Here is a 20,046-nt window from a genome sequence, read left to right on the forward strand (position 1 = left end):
TTGGCATAGACAAAGATGGAGAATGGCATTGATAAGAGTGTTAAAATATAAAAAAAAGAAAAGAAAAAAAAAACACAACAGTAACCATAGAATAAGAAAATACCTTTTTACAGTAGATCCTACATAATGAAAAAAATCTGCACATTGTAACACTCCTCTCTGGTTTGTAAATAATGGATAATTTCTTTGTTCATACGTCCAGGTCAGTGAGTACTGTTATATTTGTGTGTTTGTGTGTGTTTTTACAGGTCAGAGGCGTAAGGCAAGCTGCACCTCCTCTCCTGAGAAGTGACAACTCAAGATTTAATATTTAAGTGCCCACCCCCACCCTGCGATCTGCTTGAATGTGTTCACCTAGAAAACAAAAACCAAAGGAAGAGAAAGAAAAAAAAAAAAACAGCCTCTTGTTTACCCCCCTCACAACGCATGACAGTTCATGGATGCCTTAAACAGATAATCAAGAATATTTAAATCATTATCGGATTCAATCGTCCGCTCCATGGTGGCGGCGTGCTGCTCTGCTGCCACTACTCTTTGCTCTGTCACGCAAAGCAGTGTGCCATTCAAGTCCTCTTCGGCCCTTTGCTGCCATGACGACGTCACATCCGCAGGAAAAGGAAGCCGCAGAAAGGCGGCTGTGGCAGTCAGGCTAAGGGGGCTCAACGCCTCCGAGCGCAGGAGGCCAGGGCCATCTTTTCACTCATGGATGCAGCCTGTACCAGTTTGGCAGGCTTGTTTCAGAGGTTCAGGGTTCACGTCAGGGTTTTGTAAAACCTATCGTCCCGTGCGTTTGCGGTTTTCATGATCCCATTTCTGTTTTTTTCTCCCTCAGAGGAATTCAAGATCTGCTTGTGTATTTATTAGTTTTTTTGTTTTTGTTTTGAAATTCCTTTCAGTTCAGTAGGAAGCTAAAATAATCCTTCTCAGAACAAGTTCTCCTCAAAGATGGCCATTAAATCACTTTGGAAATTCATGTCAACCATAGCAGCCATCTGAAAGAGAATAAATCATATACACAAATTAAACACTAAAGTATAATATTACACACATTAGACACAAAATAAAATAAAATGTACATGTGTGTGTACATACACAGAACAAATCTATTCATGCAACGTGTTGAATGTTGGCCCCGTTTCATAAACTGAAATAAAATACGTAATTTCTGAATGCTCACCAAAAGCTTTTTTCTCTTTCTCGGTGTGCACAAATTCATATCTGTAGCCATAGTTATTTACAAACTGCACTCAGAAATGTCCTTCCACGAAACGTAACTTATTATAACCTTTGAGATTGAGAACCATGTTGCGTTTATATTTATGTTGAGTGTAATATATTTATGTGTGTGTGTGTGTGTGTATCATAGCAGGTGTGTAATAAAGCGGCAGCCCCATAAGGCTGCAGTGCGTGGTTCCTCACCGCCTCTCTCCTCCTGCGCTCCTGCTCTCTGCGGCGCAGGAGCTCCCTCTGCTGCTGGTCCAGCGCGCTCTGGCTGGAGGCCGGTGGCGTGGGGGGAGCCTGCGATGGCTGGGGGGTGGCTGGCGAATGGACCTGGCCCTGTGTCTGTGAATGCGCTGGGTGCTGTTGCTGCTGCTGGGGCGGCTGCACCTGCTGCTGCGGTGGAGGCTGCTGCTGCTGCGGCGGCTGTGGCTGCGGCTGCTCCTGCCTCCGGCGCGGCTCCTCGTGCTGCCGGCGACTCGGCTCCAGCGAATCCTCCTCATCTCGACCCCTGAGGAAGGTCGCAGAGGTCAAGAGGTCAACTCACAATTGGTCACGTGAGTTAACTCAAAGTTTACAACACTGTGTTTAACGTAAAAGTTCTGTTTTAGCCAACATGTCAAAACAAAAAGCAGGACGACAGCTTGGCTAACACTCCGTCAGTAATGGAGCAGCAGCCTACTGCTTTGGAATTATTATTTTGATTTGATTTGAAACCCTGCTCACCGGTGCTTCTCCTGCTCACGGCGCTGGCGGTCCTTCTCCGCCTGCTCGGCTTGGGCCTTCAGGGCCTTCTCCCGCTCCTCCTTCTCGCGGGCGGCACGGCGGAACTGCTCGAAGCAGTCGCTCGACGACTTCTGTGCCGACGATGGCGTAGAAGTGGACTTCTGGGCCAGGCTCGCCCATGAGCCCATGTTCTTTAACTTCACGTCCTGTTCAACCACCACAGGGGAAATGCAGCTTTCAGTGATGATTCCTATCACATGTGCTTACCAAAACTACACTTGGCAGTCAGTGGTCCAAGACATAAGGTCAAAAAACACTGCATAGTGTTACCACAATGTTGTAGAAATACTCTGGAACTGTGGACAAGTTATGGTATTGTTACAATCCAACTTTCCTTTTTGTCGTTTGACAATCACGTTCACATTCTTCCTAACGTGGATGTGTTGTAAGTCATTAGCTTGTGTATGTCTTTCGCTATCTCGAACAGCCTTAAAATCCCTCCAGGTGTGAGGTGATGTGTTGTGACGTGCAGTGAGGGGTGTGGGCAGAGCAGTCCCATGACCCACCTGTACCTTTTTGGGGGCGACGGGTGTTTTAGGCTCCTGCTTGAACTTGTCCTTCTCTTGCATTGAGGGCGGCCCACTGGACTCAGAGGAGCGGATGACGGGCCGCGAGCTGTCGGACGACTTGGGCTCTCCTAGAAATACATCAGATGGTGAGACACTGTTACTAACAAGGTACGGGGTCAGGCATGCTTCTGAGCACAGAGGAAGAGGACTTGTTCTGAAGACAGTCAGTCAAATTTACACACTACGTCCACACTACTTAAACATTACACACAAAAGCAGAAAAAAGGATGTTAAAGTTAGACACAGAACATATGCAGTCACACACACACACAGTCACACACTGCGTACATACACACACACAGTCAAACACTGCGTGTATACACACACAGACACACACACAGTCACAAACAGTCACACAAACAATCACACACACAGACACACACACAGTCACACACACAGTCAAACAAACAGTCACACACACAGTCACACACACACACAGGCACACACACACACACACACACACACACACACACACACACACACACACACACACAAAAGTAACTTGCAAAAGATAGATAAAAGGGGAAGACAGACTGACACAAACACTCAATATAAATCAAATTAAAAAGGAGATACAAACAGAGTCAAATACATGTGCGTTTGCTCAGTTCACACACACACACACACACACACACACACACACACACACACACACACACACAAAAACCAACCCAGCAGTCACAAAGCACATATTGATTAAGAGGTGGTGCAGTGCCATGCGGTGCTGGTACTCACTCTGCTGGCCGTGACCGGGCATGGCCTTTGCCTCGGGGTGCTTGTGGGGCTCCTGGCGCATGGCAGGGCTGAAGGGCTCTCCGCGCATCACTGGCGACGGGGGCAGCTTCTCCTCCTTCAACCCGCCCAGAGCTGAGGGAGGCCTCTGCTCCTAACACAATACCACCAGTGATCAGTAAAGCTGAGCATAACAAACTATAACATAAACACATCAACACCCTTTCAGCATGGAACATTACGCCTTTCTTAAAACAGACAGAGCAACCATTACACCCTCTAGACAAGCGGTCGTGTTGTTCAAAAGACTATGTCCAAACACTTTATTACACACATACGTACTGGAGTTAAAGTAACAAAGTATGGCCCCGGAGACTCACTTTTTTGGGCTGCAGAGTGTGGGGGGGAGACTGGGGCATGGGCTGGTACTGGGAGATCTGGGGGGAATGCATCATGAGCGGAGACTCCCTCAGGTGGCCTGCAACGACACAAAAGAAAACAACACAGAACTTGAGTTAGCGCATCGCAAAGGAGCATGGAAATGCCCTCTTGCCTCCCCCCCTGGGAGATGCACTTGGGTGTAGGGGCCACTGTCAGGCATAGACACCTGTCACTCACCTGTGTTGTAGGGGTCTGCCTTGTGTTGACGTGGAGAAGGATGCTGCTGCTGAGATTGCTGCGACTGCTGCTGTTGCTGTGGCGGTGGCTGTTGTTGCTGTTGTTGTTGTTGTTGCTGTTGTTGTTGTTGTTGTTGTTGGATGATCTGCTGTGCTTTACTGGAGGGTATGGACACTTTATGCGACGCTGACTGCGTAGGAGTGCTGGGCATGGGGCCCTGGGGGAAGCCCATCTGCTGTTGTTGCTGCTGCTGCTGCATGTGCCTGGCCTGGTGCTGCTGCTGGAGCTGCTGCTGCTGGCTGGAGGGTTGGTGGGATGGCGGAGGCTGCGGCTGGGTCTGCGACTGCGGTGGGAACTGCGGCGGGCCCAGTTGAGACTGGACCTGCACAGACTGAAGGAGAGGAGGCTGCCCTGCCTGCTGCTGCTGCTGCTGCTGTCTATTAGGCAGGGACTGCATCAGGGATGCCTGTTGTTGTTGTTGTTGTTGTTGTTGTTGTTGCCTGCCCTGTAGGTGCTGCAGGTAGAGCTGCAGGTTGGGGTTGAGGGGCAGCGTGGGTCCGGGCTCTTCGTCGTCCTCCAGCAGCATCTGCGGGGGCTGGGAGGAGAGCAGGCCCTGCGGGGTGAGGGTGGGTGGGGAGAGCGGGCGCTGTCGGAGGGGTTGTGGGGGGTGCATGAGGTGGGGGGGTAGGTGGTGCTGGGGGGGCTGGGGCTGGGGGGGTGGCTGGGCCTGGGGCTGGAGCTGCTGAGGCTGGAGGGCCTGCTGAGGGGGCGGGGGCTGCTGCTGCGACATGGTCTGCTGGAGGGGCTTGGGAGGCAGAGGGGCCGCCCTGTGGCTCGGCCGGGAAGGCTGCTGAGGCATGGCGTTGTGCAGGGCTAAACAGAGAGGAGGAGGAGAGGGAAAAGATGGAGGAGAAAAGAAAAAAAGAACAGATGCCTTGTCAGTCATGATTAGGATGTGACATTCCACTTATTTACACCCGAGTTATGAACAAAGGCAGAACCTTCCTTTCCAGGGGTAATTTGGGTTTAAAACCATTTCAGCAACCATCATAAGTTTAGCTACAATAGATGAAGTCTAAACCACTGAAAAGAGGTGTAGCAGTCCTGTCCTCTGCTTCAATTAAGACAGACATAAGTGTCTTCCAGAGGTTTGTACCTGGAGGGGGAAGGATGGCGTGCTGATTGAGGAACCGATGGGTCTCAGGGGACACAGAGCCGCCGGATTGGGGGGCGCCCAGGTGCGGTGGTGGGCCGGCGGGGGACGAGGACTCGCTGGCGTGGTGGGACAGGTGCATGAGGGGCGGCCCAAAGTTGGGCAGGGAGTCGAACGTGTTCTCCAGGTGCTGCGAGGACTCCAGGGCCGCGACGGGCGGCGGGACGTAGGCCACAGGCGACGGGTGCTGCGGCTGCTGCAGCTTCAGCTGGGCTGTGGGCTGCAGCACCTGGGCCAGGGGCAGCGGGGCGATGTGGGGCAGGTGATGAAGCTTTTTGCCCTCCTTCCCCGAGAGACCCTTCTTCTTCTGCTTGGATGCCATTCCTGCTAAAAAAAAAAAAAAAGCCAGCAAGAGTGAGCGAAGGACATTGGCCAATATGCACAACATTGTCATTTTGATCCACACAGAGTTGCTTTGCTGAGCTTTGACCTCTGCGGTCGTATCCGTCTCACCTGTCTCGGAGTCTTCACTGTCTGAAGAGCTGGACTCACTGCTACTGCCAGAGTCAGAGGAGGAGCCCTTGGTCTTGGTTACACTCAGGGCTTCCATGGTCTTTTCTGCAAGGTGAAAGGTCAGTGAATGTTAGCACTCATCTTTTTGATGAGCAAGTATATTTTGAACCACGTCTGTAATGCACAGGAGTCAAATGATCATAGGACCATGATTAAAATGTAATATACGACCCAGAGCCACTAACCAGGAGGCTTCTTCTTCTTGCGCAGGCAGGAGGACACGTATCTCTCCAGCTCTCGCAGGGTGGAGGGCTTGAGCGTCTCAAAGTCGATCTCGATCTCGTCTGGATTTGAGTTCTTGAGCGAGGGCTCGCGCGACTGAATGATATGCACCACGCGGCCCAGTTTGTCCCCAGGCAGCTTGTTGATGTCCAGGCTCAGCTGCCTCTTCTCCTCGTAGGTCATGGGCTTACACTTGTCTGGGCCTCCCCCGGTGGCACCGCCAGACCCCAGCAGGTCCTCCTCAGAGTCCAGGCCTGGCACGGGCTGCAGCGTGGGCGGCATGGCGCTCAGGGTAGGGATGGTGCGGTTTATCTTCAAGCTGTCCTTCTTACTGCAGTCAGAGAGAGAGGGTGAAATGGGGATTAGGAAAGGATTCTATTTATTTCTGGGAAATTTAGGTGGAACTCATTTTCAAAACAACCTCTCATAGTCTTTAGAATATAATTTGAGTTGTTGGTACTGCTGTTTGCAAATGTTCACACTACTACAACAAAAGAGAAAAACTCCCATGTGTCTCCCATGTATCTCCCAAGAACTAAATCAACCTGACAATCAGCTGGACAGACACAGAACAGAAGAAGGCACATATGCCCTACCCAGGCTTCTTGCTCTTCTTAGGCTGCGGATCCTTATTGTTCTTGATCTTCTTAGAGGGCTGCAGGGCAGGGATCTGGGGCTCTGGGATCTCGTCTAATGCCGCCATGCTTCCCGCTTTCTTTTTGTGCTTGTCCTTCTTCTTCTCCCTCTTCTCCTTCTCCTTCTTCTTTGGTTTGCTGGTCTGGGGCTGAGACAGGGCAGCCAGCTGCTCGTGGACGGCCTTCAGCTGTGGAGAGATCGGGCGGGGGAGATGGTCAGGAGATGCTCCTCTTAAGTGACACCCAGTAAAGATATATTTTCACAGTTTAGGTATCAATGATCTTGGTGATGGCACCTTGCTTTAACCAATACATTACAGGAACACTACTGTGGTCTACAACATAAACAGCAGTCAACATGGAAGGATTCTTAGTCCTCCTGGACTGCATTTCCCAGAAACACGACTGAGCGACCACTGTGGGAACCGTGAATAGAGTATTTGGAACTATAGAAACCTAATTTAATGAAAGTTCTTGTTCAACGACCCCCTTGCGTGGGACGCTGTAGGCTTTGAGAGAGTTCAGTCCTCTAACCTGCTCCTGAAGCTCAGCCAGCCTCTGAGCGCGCTCCTCCTCTGAGTCGTCTGTGGAGGAGTCTGACTCGGAGGACGAGTCGCTGGAGGAGTCCGAGGACGAGGGGGGGGCCATGGGGGGCTGCGTCTTGACAGGGGCGGGGTGGAGTATGGGAGCGGGCACGGGTGCCAGTGTCACCTCGGGCTCGTCGGGCATCTTGGCGAAGCGCATCTCAAACACGTCCTGAACGGAGAGGACAGAGGGAAACACTTAAGGACAAGGTGAACTGGACATGGCTTTGGCACCGATCTAAAAGTGACATGAGCTGGGGATGTACCACTCAGGAGACACGTACCTGTAGTTTCCGTGCCATAGCAACCACTTCATGGTCAGGAGGGTTGTACTTGTAGCAGTTGGAGAACATTAACCGCACGTCGGCCGCAAACTCCTCTGCGTCCCGGTACTGCCTGTTATCCAACTTCACCTACAACAAGAGAGGGCATTTAGTGGAGTCCTTTCCACAATTAGAGGGACAGTTTCACAAAAAAACTATTCACTCAGGCAAGCTTCATTAACTGTAGGCAATAAGTAATAAATAATTATCCATTATCCCATCCCAAGATTATGCCAAGTACTGTATCAAATGTCAAGCATCCATCTTTTTATTTTGCTTTAACCTAAAATATCTATTTACATTACAGGGAAGCTATTTGGATAGAATTAACGGCAGCAGAGGTCTGTCATTAAAATAAATGGAGTGAAAACCTTCTCTGACTTGACAAAACAAATTCTGTTTTGGGGACACAAATTGCAACCATAGCAGATCATAAATGGCAAAGCTCTGGCAGTACATCTTACAATAAGCTAATTACAAATCCTCCATCAAGCTATCTATTATAGAACAAGTTTACTGATCGTCAAAACCAGCACCATAAGTCAAGTCTGACAGAGGTCTCTGAAGTGGGGTCATGTTCCCTGATGTTGAGACACCTGCACCACTACCACTGCCTCACAGAAAGTATGTGCTGATGCCTGTTAAAAAGAATCTATCCTGTAATGTCCACTGTACCAGTTCTGCTTTGCAAGAACACTTGCAATGTATATTTGCCGGGTCTACATTGAAGACACCCTGCCTGTTCTCTCTAGCGTAACTGCTCCACTCAAGAGCTGTGAGAACCACCGCACCGTGGCTTCTGTGCACGCAGGTGAACACGAACCTTGATGGAGGCGAGATCACGGGGATGTTTGATGATTTCGTGGTAGTCGTGCAAGCCCAGCGCAGCCACGTCCACGGGCTTGTAGAAGGGCCATGCGTAGTTTGCGTGCTTCTTGGAGAACATGTCCTTGACGACACTGGCGCAGTAGCGCATCTGCTCCTGCTGCTTGGGGCTGTGCGAGCCGGCCATGGCCAGCATGCCGAGGTGGTGCTGCGAGTCAGGCGCCTCCTTCTTGAGCATCTTGGCGGCGGGCCGCACACTCACGTGCCGTGGCAGCGTCTTGCCTGACTTGGACTCGGCGGGCGAGGACTCGCTGAGCTGGTCGTTCGCCGTGGGCGTCGTCGTATCGGCTTTCCTCTTCTGGCTTTTCCTCTGCTGCAAAGGAGCATGGGAATTAAAAGGTGAGGTAAGCATGAGGGGATGATGAAGGAAAAACAGAATGGCAAAGACGTGGGAAACAAAATCGGCAAAGAAATCTGATAGCGGATTTAAAGCTATCAACACAAAATATCAAGATATGAACTCAAGTTGAACACTCACTTTGGGCGGAGGGAGCACGTTCTGGAGGATGGGCGTGGCGTTCTGCTGGATGGGCAGAGGCGGCAGAAGCGGCAGGAGCGGCAGGGGAGGCAGGGGAGGCAGGGCGGTCTGGGCGGGGGGAGGCACAGACTTTATAATGGGCGGGGGCTGGGGGGCGCAGTCCAACGGGCCCATTGAGTAGGGTGGCCCCAGCTGTGGTGCGTGCGTGGGGAGCAAGGGGGGCACTCGGGAGGTCATGGGCTGCATGATGGGCTGGGGAGGTAGCTGGGGGGGGCCCTGTGGGAGGCCTCTGGTCTGCGGTCCTGGGGGCATGTTGGCCAGTCCGCGCGTCTGTGAGGCCGTAGACGGAGAGTCCCGGCCAGAGCCTGGTTTCAAGATAAGGCCTGGAAGAAGATATATATAGAAAGAGAGGGAAAGAAGGAAAGAGAGAAATACAAAGAAATCATGAAGATAATTACAAAGAGTATGAGACATGTTTCAGGTCCATGTCACACACATGAAATCACATGAGTAGGTAGGGCCTTTAGGCAACAGCTGTGAGCGAGGTCTTCTCTCACCACAGCTGCCCTATGACTGAACCCACACAGGGAAGGCCCCGTACCTGGGTCTCGGCTCCTGCCACGGCCGCGCCCTTTGCCCGGCATCACCGTGATCTCCGTCTCCTCCGTGGGCATGTCGGAGATCTTATGCAGGAACATCTTCTCCAGGGCCTCCGCCATTAAGACTATGTCGTCCCCGGGCTGCAGGGGGCGACACGTGATTAGGGTTCAAACAGGTGCACGACGTCACAAGCACACACAGCGCTTTTATGCAGACAGGTTTCGTAACAATGAATGCCAGAAGCTGTGGAAAAACAGGCGCCGTACCTTGTTGTAAATGTAGCAGTTGGTGAACATGGTGTTGAAGTCTGTGATACATTCTTGGGCGTTACAGTAGTAGCTGTTCTCAAGACGCTTCTTGATTGTTCCCATGTCCATAGGACACTTAATAATTTTGTAATAATCCTGCAGGACAAATAACACACTCCATGTTTCCATACAGCCATTTCTCATAATAAATACTTATCGTATCTAACTGAAAGATATCGCAGAACAACCTGAACAAACATCGGCTCAACTCCATTATGTTTTGGCTTGGACAAAAGGCAAAGACTATATACTAAACCTCTGCTATTTTGGAACTTCATATAACAATTTGCTGCTGAATGTTTTTGGTGTCATATTATAATCAATCTGCAGAAAAAACTAAAGAGAAAAAAGATTGAGGCGTATAAACCATCAGACTTTAGCTGAAATGACGAGTGGGTAGAGCAAAATCTCTTTCAATTTTTTTTTAAGTGTCTGACATCAACACCATAATGTTATCGATCAAGACCTAACACCCAACACCAGCCATAAATAAGTCAATTTCACACTCTGTTCATTCGTGGTTAAAACTACTTTCTTTTTGAGGGGCTATGGTTCACAGTCAAGTGTTAACTGTTAAAACCTCTGCTTTAATATCATCCAATTGTTCAGTTCATTTTGACATATGTGCCACTAAGCAATCAGTATAGACTTACTAATCTCTACAGCTCATTGGCTGCTACAAATGTGCATTAGAAGTTCAATCATGACTATGGAAGTCATGAACTAGAAAAGGTCTCAAACTCACAGGCAGCAGGAGCTTGACTGCATCTACGGGAGCATGGAAGGGCCACGAGAACTGGTGCTTCCACAGGGACTTGAGCACCACCTTGAGCAGGTACTGCAGCTGGTTGGTCTGGCGCTTGGGTCGCTGGGGATTGGAGGTCTCTGGGGCAGGCGGGTTATGGGTGGGCACCGTGGGCGTGGAGGATAGCTGCCCATGGTGCACACTGCTACTGCTGGTGCCCGACATCTGCGCTGCGTCCAGGCCGTCCCCCATGCTGGCGAGGTGTGGCGCGGGCACAGGGGCGGATGGAGGGCCGGCGGGACACCACTCGTTCAGCCGCGAGCCGGGCGCGGGCTCCACAGAGAGAGGACCGCTGATTCCATTGCACTCCTCGCTGGGCTCTCTGTAAGGAGGGAAGGATGGAGGAGGGAGACAAAGGGGGGAAGAGACAGGAAGAGAATAAGGAATATAGGCAGGTAGAGAAGGGAGGGAGGAGAAAAAGAGTCGAAAAATAAGTCGTTAGACATTACCGATCACACATCCAGACACTATGGTCAACTCTTTATCAATCATTCTCTTCATCATCAACTTTATGTAATTCAGAGACCACCAGCACATCGCCCACTACCATGATCATATGAACACACTCGCACACTCTGTGATCTTAACTTGCATGAAGTAATTGCATCCATTTAAATGTCCCTCCTCCTCACTAGCACAGTAAGGCGCCCACCCCACCACCACTCTCCATATCTGCAGCATCCCTGCATCAGTTGATGTTGTCACTGTCGTTGTCGCTAGCAGCAACCTAAAATTCAGCTTGATTCCCATGGGAACCATCGCTTCCTCCCAGCTTCTTCCTTCCTCTACCGCAGTGTACCCACTAGAGTACAGGAGGAGGAGGGGTGCTCTTTCATCATGGACCGATTTTAGATTCTCTCATCTCATTATGTGTCATGAACAGTATGCAATTTCAGGCTTGCCACACCTTCCACAAATTGGCTGAGTGGAGACTGAAAGCCTTCGTTGTCATTTTTTCCCTCCCTTTTTCTTGAAGCCATTACGCTGCCTCCTGTATATTGCTTTGTCAACACAACATTTGATGCACATTGAAAGACATCAACATCCTGTACTTCAAGATGAAGGACGGAGACATCACAAAGAAGCGTGGCTGTTAGTGCTTCTGTGCACAGCAGAGTTGCACCTGTGTGTGTGTGTGTGGGGTTGGGAGGCTGATAACACGCTCCAAGGCTATGGAAGTCTGGGATACGTGTGAGTGTCTGTCTGTGTGTCTTTCTGTCTGTGTGTAAGGTGGGGGGGTTGATAACACACTTCAAGGCTATGGAAGTCTTGGATACGTGTGTGTGTGTGTGTGTGTGTGTGTGTGTGTGTCCGAGTGTTTGTGTGTGTCCGAGTGTTTGTGTGTGTCCGAGTGTTTGTGTGTGTCCGAGTGTTTGTGTGTGTCCGAGTGTGTGTGTGTGTGTGTGTGTGTGTGTGTCTGAGTGTGTGTGTGTCCGAGTGTTTGTGTGTGTCCGAGTGTGTGTGTGTTTGTCCGAGTGTGTGTGGCTATGCTAGAAACAGGAGTAGAATGCCCCGGGGCTCATATAACTGATCTCTTCATGGTAGCGGAGGGTTAGGGAGAGGTCACTGCAGTGGAGTGTGCAGCGTGGATTGGCATGCCACGGCACAACCACAGGCCAACCTCAGGTCATGCCATGGCCCTGGGGCTCCTCGAGGGATCTCGATCTCGATCTCTCTCCCTCTCTCTCACTCACTCACCTCTCTTACATTAAACAGAAGCACAAATCTGCCAGCTAACCAAAACCCACTGGCACTAGTCACAAGAAGAAAGAGAGAGGTAGGGGATGGTAGTGTTTCTGAGGCATTGATGACTGTTTGCTAACAGAGGCTGGCTGACAGAGGAAGCCTTGCTGATCTAGGGCTGCACTTCCGAAAGCATCTTTATGTTATGGTCACAGACACAACACAGACACGTGCTGAAAATGAATAACACTGCCATCTAACAATGGTTGTAGCACAGCAAATCTTTAGGGAAACAGGGCTCAATTTCATAAGATTGTTCTTTGGGGAGGCTCGCTGGATTTGCACCTAGGTAGGAATTGTCTAGGATTGCTTCCTCTTACTCCTATGGATATGTACACAAGGTAGCCACATGGGGAGGCACCACTAATGGATGGCTTAAAGCTGTACTGCTGAGGCACTCTGAACTATTCCACAAGAATAGGCCTGGATGTGCTAATGTGAACCGCTGAACCTGCCCAAGGAAACAAACGAGTACAGAGTGTAAGGAGAGTAGCATAGTAACATAGAGTGCGGTGTAGCACAAGCGCCACAAAACAATAGAAGCCCGCTTCCGTCGTCATCCTTATGAAAACCTCAAAACACCATTTCCTGACCAAAAGTGACGAGAGTCCACCGTAACACGGTAAACAAGGGTAAGCCAAGATGAGGACGACTGTGCGGTTCTCAAATTACAGTTGCTGTGGGCCAATTCACAAAAAGGCAATGGACAATTGCAATGGAAACAGAAAGGCTGAAAGGGCCGATTAGGGGGCCGTTCCTTAAACGTTCGCACTACCTGGGAAGTGGCCCGAAAAGAGTCAGTCAGATCAGATATTATCAGTGCGATGAAAGAAATCTTTTCCTCTGGTTTTGGCATGGCGAGGCCTGTGGTTCGTCCCATGTAGGACCCAGCTCTTCTCCAGCTCTTGTCTCACAGGAGGCTTCGTGATGTGGGAGGATTTTTTCCCCCTTTTCTTTTTTTTTTAGGTTAGCGCTAGTCGTCATCATCTGGCTCTAGACGAACTAACTGTTCCACCCCCCCCCCCCCCATCTCCAGCCCATCTCCAGCCCCCGACCCGCTACTCCTGACGCAGGGGACATTGTGTTCAAGACAGAGTACAAAGACAGCTAAGATACTTGTGAGCCCCAAGGCCAGCCAATGCTCTAAAAACTCCTCTGCTAAAAATACGTCCAAAAGAGGGAAATACACCAGCAAAATGAGCGGTTCAAAAATGGTATGTGTGTGTGTGGGTGCGTGTGCACTGATTTGAGAACAGGCGGGAGGAGAAACGCACGCACGCACGCACGCACGCACGCACACACACACACACAAACACACCCAGAGCTTAGTTTCAACAAACTGACCACACACTTGATGACTCACTTTATGATAGGCCAAGTGGCAGCCAGGTCACATGATCGCCTCGACTCTTTCCCAAAATGCACAGAGGGGGGACTGACTGGCTGAACAGCGTGACTCGGGAGGAAAAAATGCCAAGCTGTCTGGGACCTGCCAGGCCTGGGCTGAGCCCTGCATACAAGGCCCTGCGCGAGGCGGCAACCATGCGATTCACACCGCAATAAAACGAGACGGAATGCGGTTGAATGCAAATCCAGTCAAAACAACCAGTGGATTGTGAATGCTGCTAGGCTCGCAGAGATCATCCTGGCCAGGTCATGTTCACCTGGCGTGAACTCTCCAATTAGCTTGGCTGAACCATAGAGTTGCCACTGTGCCTGGTCCATGAAAAGAGACGACCTGAATGATCTAATCCGGCTGTCAGACTTGAGATACACCTAAGCCTACATTACTAATCTTATAATGTTGTTGACTAAAGGTGTTCCTTTAACAGCTTGCCGTCGAGCAGATTTCAATTGTTTCATACCAAGCCTATGGCTCTAGACACACAAAGCCTTCTGACACAGGCTATCTTTAACTTTGTGGAGGGGGTATGAGCGTCTCCTCATTTATCAAAAACTTTTTCTTTTTGTTCACAAGGATCTGGATCTGTAAACACATAATACGGTGCGAGGGGCTAAATCTTTAAAACACACGGTGGGAAAGTAAGTGATGGTGCAACTGCACTGATTTGCTTCCCTTTTCCATTTGTATTTTGGTGAACTCCTGGGCCTTGAACCTCGCGTACCACAGTCATTGCTCAAGGGGCCTCGCACGTAAATGTTTAAATGTAAAAGTATCGGCACACCTTGTTTCTGCTTTTACACAGCAGGAGATTAGAAGCCAAGCAGCTAAACTGAACAGAGAGCTTGACATTTGGCCTTCAATTTACCCATCAAGATTCAAGTACAGCCCTTATAAAAGGACATAGAGAATGGGGCACTTGTGTCACATATTAAATGCATTTGCTGTTTTGGAGGGAATCTGCACTGTGATAAATGTGAGAAGAAGAAGAAAAAGAAGAGTACTCCCTCACCTGTGTTGGTGCTGAAACTTTAAAAGAGAAAGGAGCAATGCCAACTACTGGAGCTTCCTCCACTTCTCTCATGTGGTTTCCGTGACTGTATGCCATAACATGGGCTGATATTTTAGATTTAACAACTGTAGCCTGAGATCTTAATATTTAAGGCTTGATGAAGTTTAAAACGTTAGGAATAACATTAAAAGTCTTTCACTTGGTAGTGCATTTGAACAGCTAGAAAAAAATATTTTACACTATCATATCCAAGTCGGTCAAGGATGTTGGTCAGAACCACACTGATTAAGAATTCCCCTAATGTTCACAGGTTATTCCCTTCTACAACAGCACACACATTAGTGTGTGTGTGTACTCCAGGTGTGCTATGAGTGCACACTAACAAACACATGAGGCCCTTAGGGCACGTAATCACTGATCAACAAAATGTCCCGGAAAGTTTCTCAATTCCAACAGTATGTTTACACTTCTGTGTAATTGTAGGAGCAAACATGACATGGCAGTCCAAACCAGGTCATGCGGCAGAGCACCAGTACCAACAGTATGAGCAAAACCGCCCACTGGGCAGCAAGAGGATTGCTCATCACGTAGGAGTTGTCTGGGAGCAGCCCTGACCAGATAAGCTTTTTACACAGGAAATGGGCCACCAGACAGCCAACGGGAACCGGCGCTTCGCAGACGAGCTGGGAGATAGGAGCGAGGGGCTGTTTCAGGAGTCGAGCTGGGCGATAGGAGCGAGGGGCTGTTTCAGGAGTCAAACAGAGACTGTGTGTAGCAGTGTGTGCGTCGGCTCAGGCTGGTGAGGTGTCTCTCTCGGTACAAAACCTTGGACACTCGCATAAACACAGACGCAGATGCACACAAAATAGACACTGCAAAACACACACACAACCTACACTCATTCAGCAGATACACACCCACACACAAAGACCAGATGGCCTCTAACGGGCAGCATGATCATTCATTGCTGCAATTACTGCTGAATCCAACCCCCCAAAGTCCTTAATAAAACGGTACTGTTTTACCTTATGCAGACCAGCTACCACATGTGTGCAAGATCAGACTTCCAGACAACAACCATTTAGGGCTATTTTCCTACTATTTGACAGATACTGAACATAAAAATGTTTTTAATTTTATATTATTAACGTATTAACCTACATTTTGTCTTCTTTACTTATTGGAAATAGTTAGTAGACCAATATGTACAGAAAAGTGTTAAAATCATCTTCAGTTAATTTGTGCACTAGGGTTTGCACTAGCACTGAGTTTTTTCGTATCCAGTTAAAAGATAAATACTGTAAGATGACTAAGGCCTACACTGATTTATGGTGCAATGCCACAAAAAAAAAAAAAAAAGCTGGTTTAGGTCATGTTTTAATGTGGGGATGGTACATGAACGTGATGCAAGAAAGTCCGTCATTTTGCAGCGACCCAAACAGAGCTATTCAAGTGTTTCAACACGTGGTAAAAGAACATTTTATTCTAAAGGTAAAGGTAAAGACTAAACACATACTAAAGGTAAAGGTTAATATTAAACATGTTGACGGATGAAAGATCAGATGAGAGGCTAACACTAGGTCTGCGTTTGAGGTTTTAGGCTAGCCTTTAAACTGGTATGCTACTATAACTGAAAAATGGTACATGTCCTGAACAGGGTTGTAGTGCATATCGCTTACATTAGAAAGTATCTTTTCTCTGAACAAACACTGTGTTTAGTCAGATTTGGACATTGAAATGCACAAGAGAACTGTTTAGACTCGACATTAGTATCTCAATGCTTAAAGCAGCAATATGGACTTCTGTTCCAAACCTAGTCATATTACTACCTAAAAGGCACTCAAAAACCTTGCAAACACCACCAATAGCCCAGCTGACACTGATAGAAGCTTGCCAACACACTAACTGGGGTCTTTTGGCAGTAAAACCGGCAATGTCATGTGTGTGAAAGATTATCTTCCATTTGTGCAAGTTGTTCCAGCCCGTTACACAGAACTACATAGGGCATATCTTGGATGGCTAGTGGGGAAGACACAGGTGTTTATCTGTCCTTCACATGACCATATGCTTTTAAAATGAATTTGAAGATGGTACCAAAATTAGTTGCCTATAAAACCATACCTCAAAAGGTGTCAAATTGTTGCATAGTGTTACTTTAAGAATTCCCACTACATCACTGGTCCTATGCAGTACTCAGTGACTTAACTACTGTCTGGCGTTATTTGCCCTGTAGTATTAAACAATAAAATCTTTAGCCTGCTAACAAATGTATCTGTACATTTCCTCTTGAATAATAAACTGTGCGAAATTTCAGTGGTGGTGATATTTCTTTTAAATTGATTTTACCTTTCTTGTTGACTAAAGGCTCCATTTCTGTCATCATGGCTCGATCTGAACTAAATATGCCACAGTCTGAGAGTCAGAGTTTAGAGTATTTAAACTTAGCATAGCATTTATCCATACTTGTGCTGGTACAGCTGAACATCAACTGCTATAAGAACCACCGTAAGCACCAATGACAGTAAATGATTTGGATGCTGTGGCTCCATGCCCTACTGTTTCATAGAAATGAGGACAAAATTCATCCAACATGTTGTCAAATTTAGAGCCAGAGTTTGCACAGCAGAGATGAGAGATGTCAGGTAGACCTACTTATGTGGTGGGCCCGCCACCTTGTCCAGTACCAAGGTCCTGCCGTTACAGACGGTCTTTATTAAACTTGCAGTAACAGCGTGTAAAAAGGTGAGCATCAAGATATACATTATCTTTGCTTTTTACAAACATTGGTCACAGGACCATACCCTATGTTACAGTACTAGAAATTATCAGATGAATCAAATTGTCTTCTTTAGGCGGTAACAACTGTCTTACTTGAAATCTTAGGAAAAGGTACAAACGCAATATCTAGGGTAAAAGATGGATCTTGTATCTGCTGTTAACAGACACTGCAAGCTGGACCTGCTTAAATGGCTGAAAACAACCAAGACAACCTCTCTTTGCCTCACTATAATTTGAGTTTAAATTATATAATATCAAAAGATACCAATAGCTGGGTAGACCACCATATATCAATATAAATCAAATGATATTGCATCTGACGAGGGAGACAGACACCAACAAAATAAGCAAATACAACGTTACGAAGTATTCTCAGAGCCCAATGTCCCATCGGTCCCAAAGTTCCATAAGTACCATTTAGAATAGGGCTTCTTTGACTTGCAGTTATCCAGTGAGGTCTTTAAATATGAAATTAGTTGGTAGACATTAAGGCTTTTCTGCAATTGTAAGAAAAAAACTCAATGTGGCTTAATGTAGCTTACTTGTCTATAACACCAGATGTCCAAGAGATGTTTAGTGATCATTCATTACCGTTAAGACACATTAAGCCTTTCCTTTGCCTACGGGTGGCACTGGAGACAACAGGGCTAACATAAAGTAGACCTGATTCCTTGGATTTCGGTTTTCTTTGGTGATCATCGAGTGCTATTTTGGAACGTTTAGCTTTCTCCATAAAGGAAACCCCTTAATGTAAGATAAGGTCCATACTCATAGGATTTCCGTTTTGATGTTTTTGACAGGTGAAAGGGTTTAGAACAAGTCAGAGAAAATTAATTCAAAATCACTGATCTCTATTTCTGAACAAAAAGCCATTTTAACCTTTTTTTCAACGCAAAGGAAAACACTTAATGTGATATGTTGGCAGCGATGCGATGCAGCATCCGGTCTCTACCAGCAAAGGCCAGCAAGCACTTAATTCCCAAGTGTATCTACGCCTCCTTACGATATAGTAGAATAGTGTTTTAAAATGTTGTCATTGAAACACATGGGAATGATCGGATCTACACACTGCACTACAGCAAGCCAGCAGGGGCGCTAGACCTGTCAATTTTGCCAAAAACAAACAGCTCTCTTTGAGGTAAGTATTACAATGGGAATCTAGCAGGAGAAATGGTACTAGTAAGGTATCATCATACATTTTCAAGATAAGGTATGAAAACAAGAACCAGCTCCCATCAGTTTTTAATATGCACAAACATCAAGACCTTGCTCCCATGACATGAATTCTTATGGACAAGCTTTTGTGTACTTAAGATCTTGTTCCTACAAATTTAATAAAACAAGTGACTAACTGATCAGTGTGTGCAATAATGAAATCACTTCCATGGAAATATATGTAATGGTTTCTTTGACCAGGTACTAGTACAAATGCACTTGTTTTAGGATGAATTATTGGATGAAATAACACAGGTGACCTACTGTTTAAATAATTACGGTAAGGTTGGATAATGGCCAACTTTGATGAGACAGTGTTTTGTTCTTAATTTTAAGTACCATTTAGCTTGATTTTGGGGGCCCCATGGTTTAAGTCTTCCCATCATATAGTCTCGGGAGTTCATGAGATGAGTGATATATTTTTTTAAACTAACTTGACCTGCTGGCCCTCATCATCTTGTCAATAAGACAAGATGAAATTTCTTGTAGAAACCAAGGACAGCTACACTGACAGTGACACGTCCAATGACATCGCAAGTACACTGGCATCGCAAGTAAACTGACATGCAAGATGTTACTTTTCATTGGCGTGACAAGTTTGAATTGTCAACTACAATCTCTGAAAGCGTTACAGAAACATTTCAATTTGACAAGCAGATGCTGATTCAGATGGAGATTTTCAGGTTGATGTTGACACTAATGAAGGGCTAAATATGAATTTTTGCTCAGTTGTGCTTGATGTTCCAAACCATGAACATTATGCATGATGAGAATCAATAGTGGTGAGGGTAAATTCCTGGAGAAATGTAACAAACTCTTTCCCTTCCACCAGGCTTCTCAGCAGCCTGCAGCGCTCACAGGACCATATCTATCACCGTGTGAACACACACTACACCACAGCAAAAGTGTATGCGACTTACTGGCCAGGTCAGAAAGTACACTGAAGAGCCAAGAGTAAAATAAAGTCTGACAACAAACTGACTGGAACATCTAATCAGTGTATAACTTGTGTACATATAGGATTTGTAGAGACATGATGAAGGTGATCATTTTTATCACCTATGTGAGCATAATAGAATTGTCACAAAAGCTGATAAATAGCATATACTGGCTCACCTAATGGCAGGACCAAGACTGTCAGCACTATCTTGTCCTCAAGTTTAATGTGGGCTAAATAAATAGGTCTATCACCTAGACCTAGTGGCCATTTTCTCCAGGGGGTTAATCGTTCTGACATCATGGCCCAGTTGTGATTGTTTTTTTTTGTCATTTGGTTGAAACTTCAAAGAGGTAGCGCAATGTGAATTCGGGGCACACCCAGACCTGTTCCTGAGGTCATGACTCATGGTTCCTGTGCTGCTTTCACTTGATGCGCTGCCTTCAAGGTCAGCTGAGAATGTTGCAGAA

The 20,046-nt window shown here is 47.3% G+C and overlaps 1 protein-coding gene across 6 annotated transcripts in view; it reads right to left on the reverse strand.

Moving 5' to 3' along the window:
- Positions 1–382: 382 nt before the first annotated feature.
- Positions 383–20,046, reverse strand: part of brd4 (bromodomain containing 4) — a 33,642-nt gene continuing 13,978 nt past the window's right edge. For 2 of the 6 annotated variants that reach the window (XM_080856881.1, XM_080856882.1), the window contains 18 exons: positions 10,430–10,811; positions 9,643–9,780; positions 9,378–9,516; positions 8,777–9,159; positions 8,237–8,611; positions 7,375–7,503; positions 7,041–7,262; positions 6,468–6,694; positions 5,835–6,202; positions 5,590–5,694; positions 5,080–5,463; positions 3,924–4,796; positions 3,686–3,783; positions 3,309–3,459; positions 2,511–2,641; positions 1,945–2,150; positions 1,420–1,729; positions 383–992 (listed from right to left, as the gene is read on the reverse strand). In XM_080856881.1, coding sequence (XP_080713007.1) covers positions 924–992; positions 1,420–1,729; positions 1,945–2,150; positions 2,511–2,641; positions 3,309–3,459; positions 3,686–3,783; positions 3,924–4,796; positions 5,080–5,463; positions 5,590–5,694; positions 5,835–6,202; positions 6,468–6,694; positions 7,041–7,262; positions 7,375–7,503; positions 8,237–8,611; positions 8,777–9,159; positions 9,378–9,516; positions 9,643–9,780; positions 10,430–10,681 — 4,560 coding nt within the window. In that variant the 5' untranslated portion in view covers positions 10,682–10,811 and the 3' untranslated portion in view covers positions 383–923. Of the gene's footprint in view, positions 993–1,419; positions 1,730–1,944; positions 2,151–2,510; positions 2,642–3,308; positions 3,460–3,685; positions 3,784–3,923; positions 4,797–5,079; positions 5,464–5,589; positions 5,695–5,834; positions 6,203–6,467; positions 6,695–7,040; positions 7,263–7,374; positions 7,504–8,236; positions 8,612–8,776; positions 9,160–9,377; positions 9,517–9,642; positions 9,781–10,429; positions 10,812–20,046 lie in introns of those variants that run through there. The other 4 variants (XM_080856883.1, XM_080856885.1, XM_080856884.1 and 1 more) reach the window with 4 other exon arrangements.

Source organism: Sprattus sprattus (genome assembly GCF_963457725.1).
Source record: "Sprattus sprattus genome assembly, chromosome: 18".
Classification (NCBI taxonomy): Eukaryota; Metazoa; Chordata; class Actinopteri; order Clupeiformes; family Clupeidae; genus Sprattus; species Sprattus sprattus.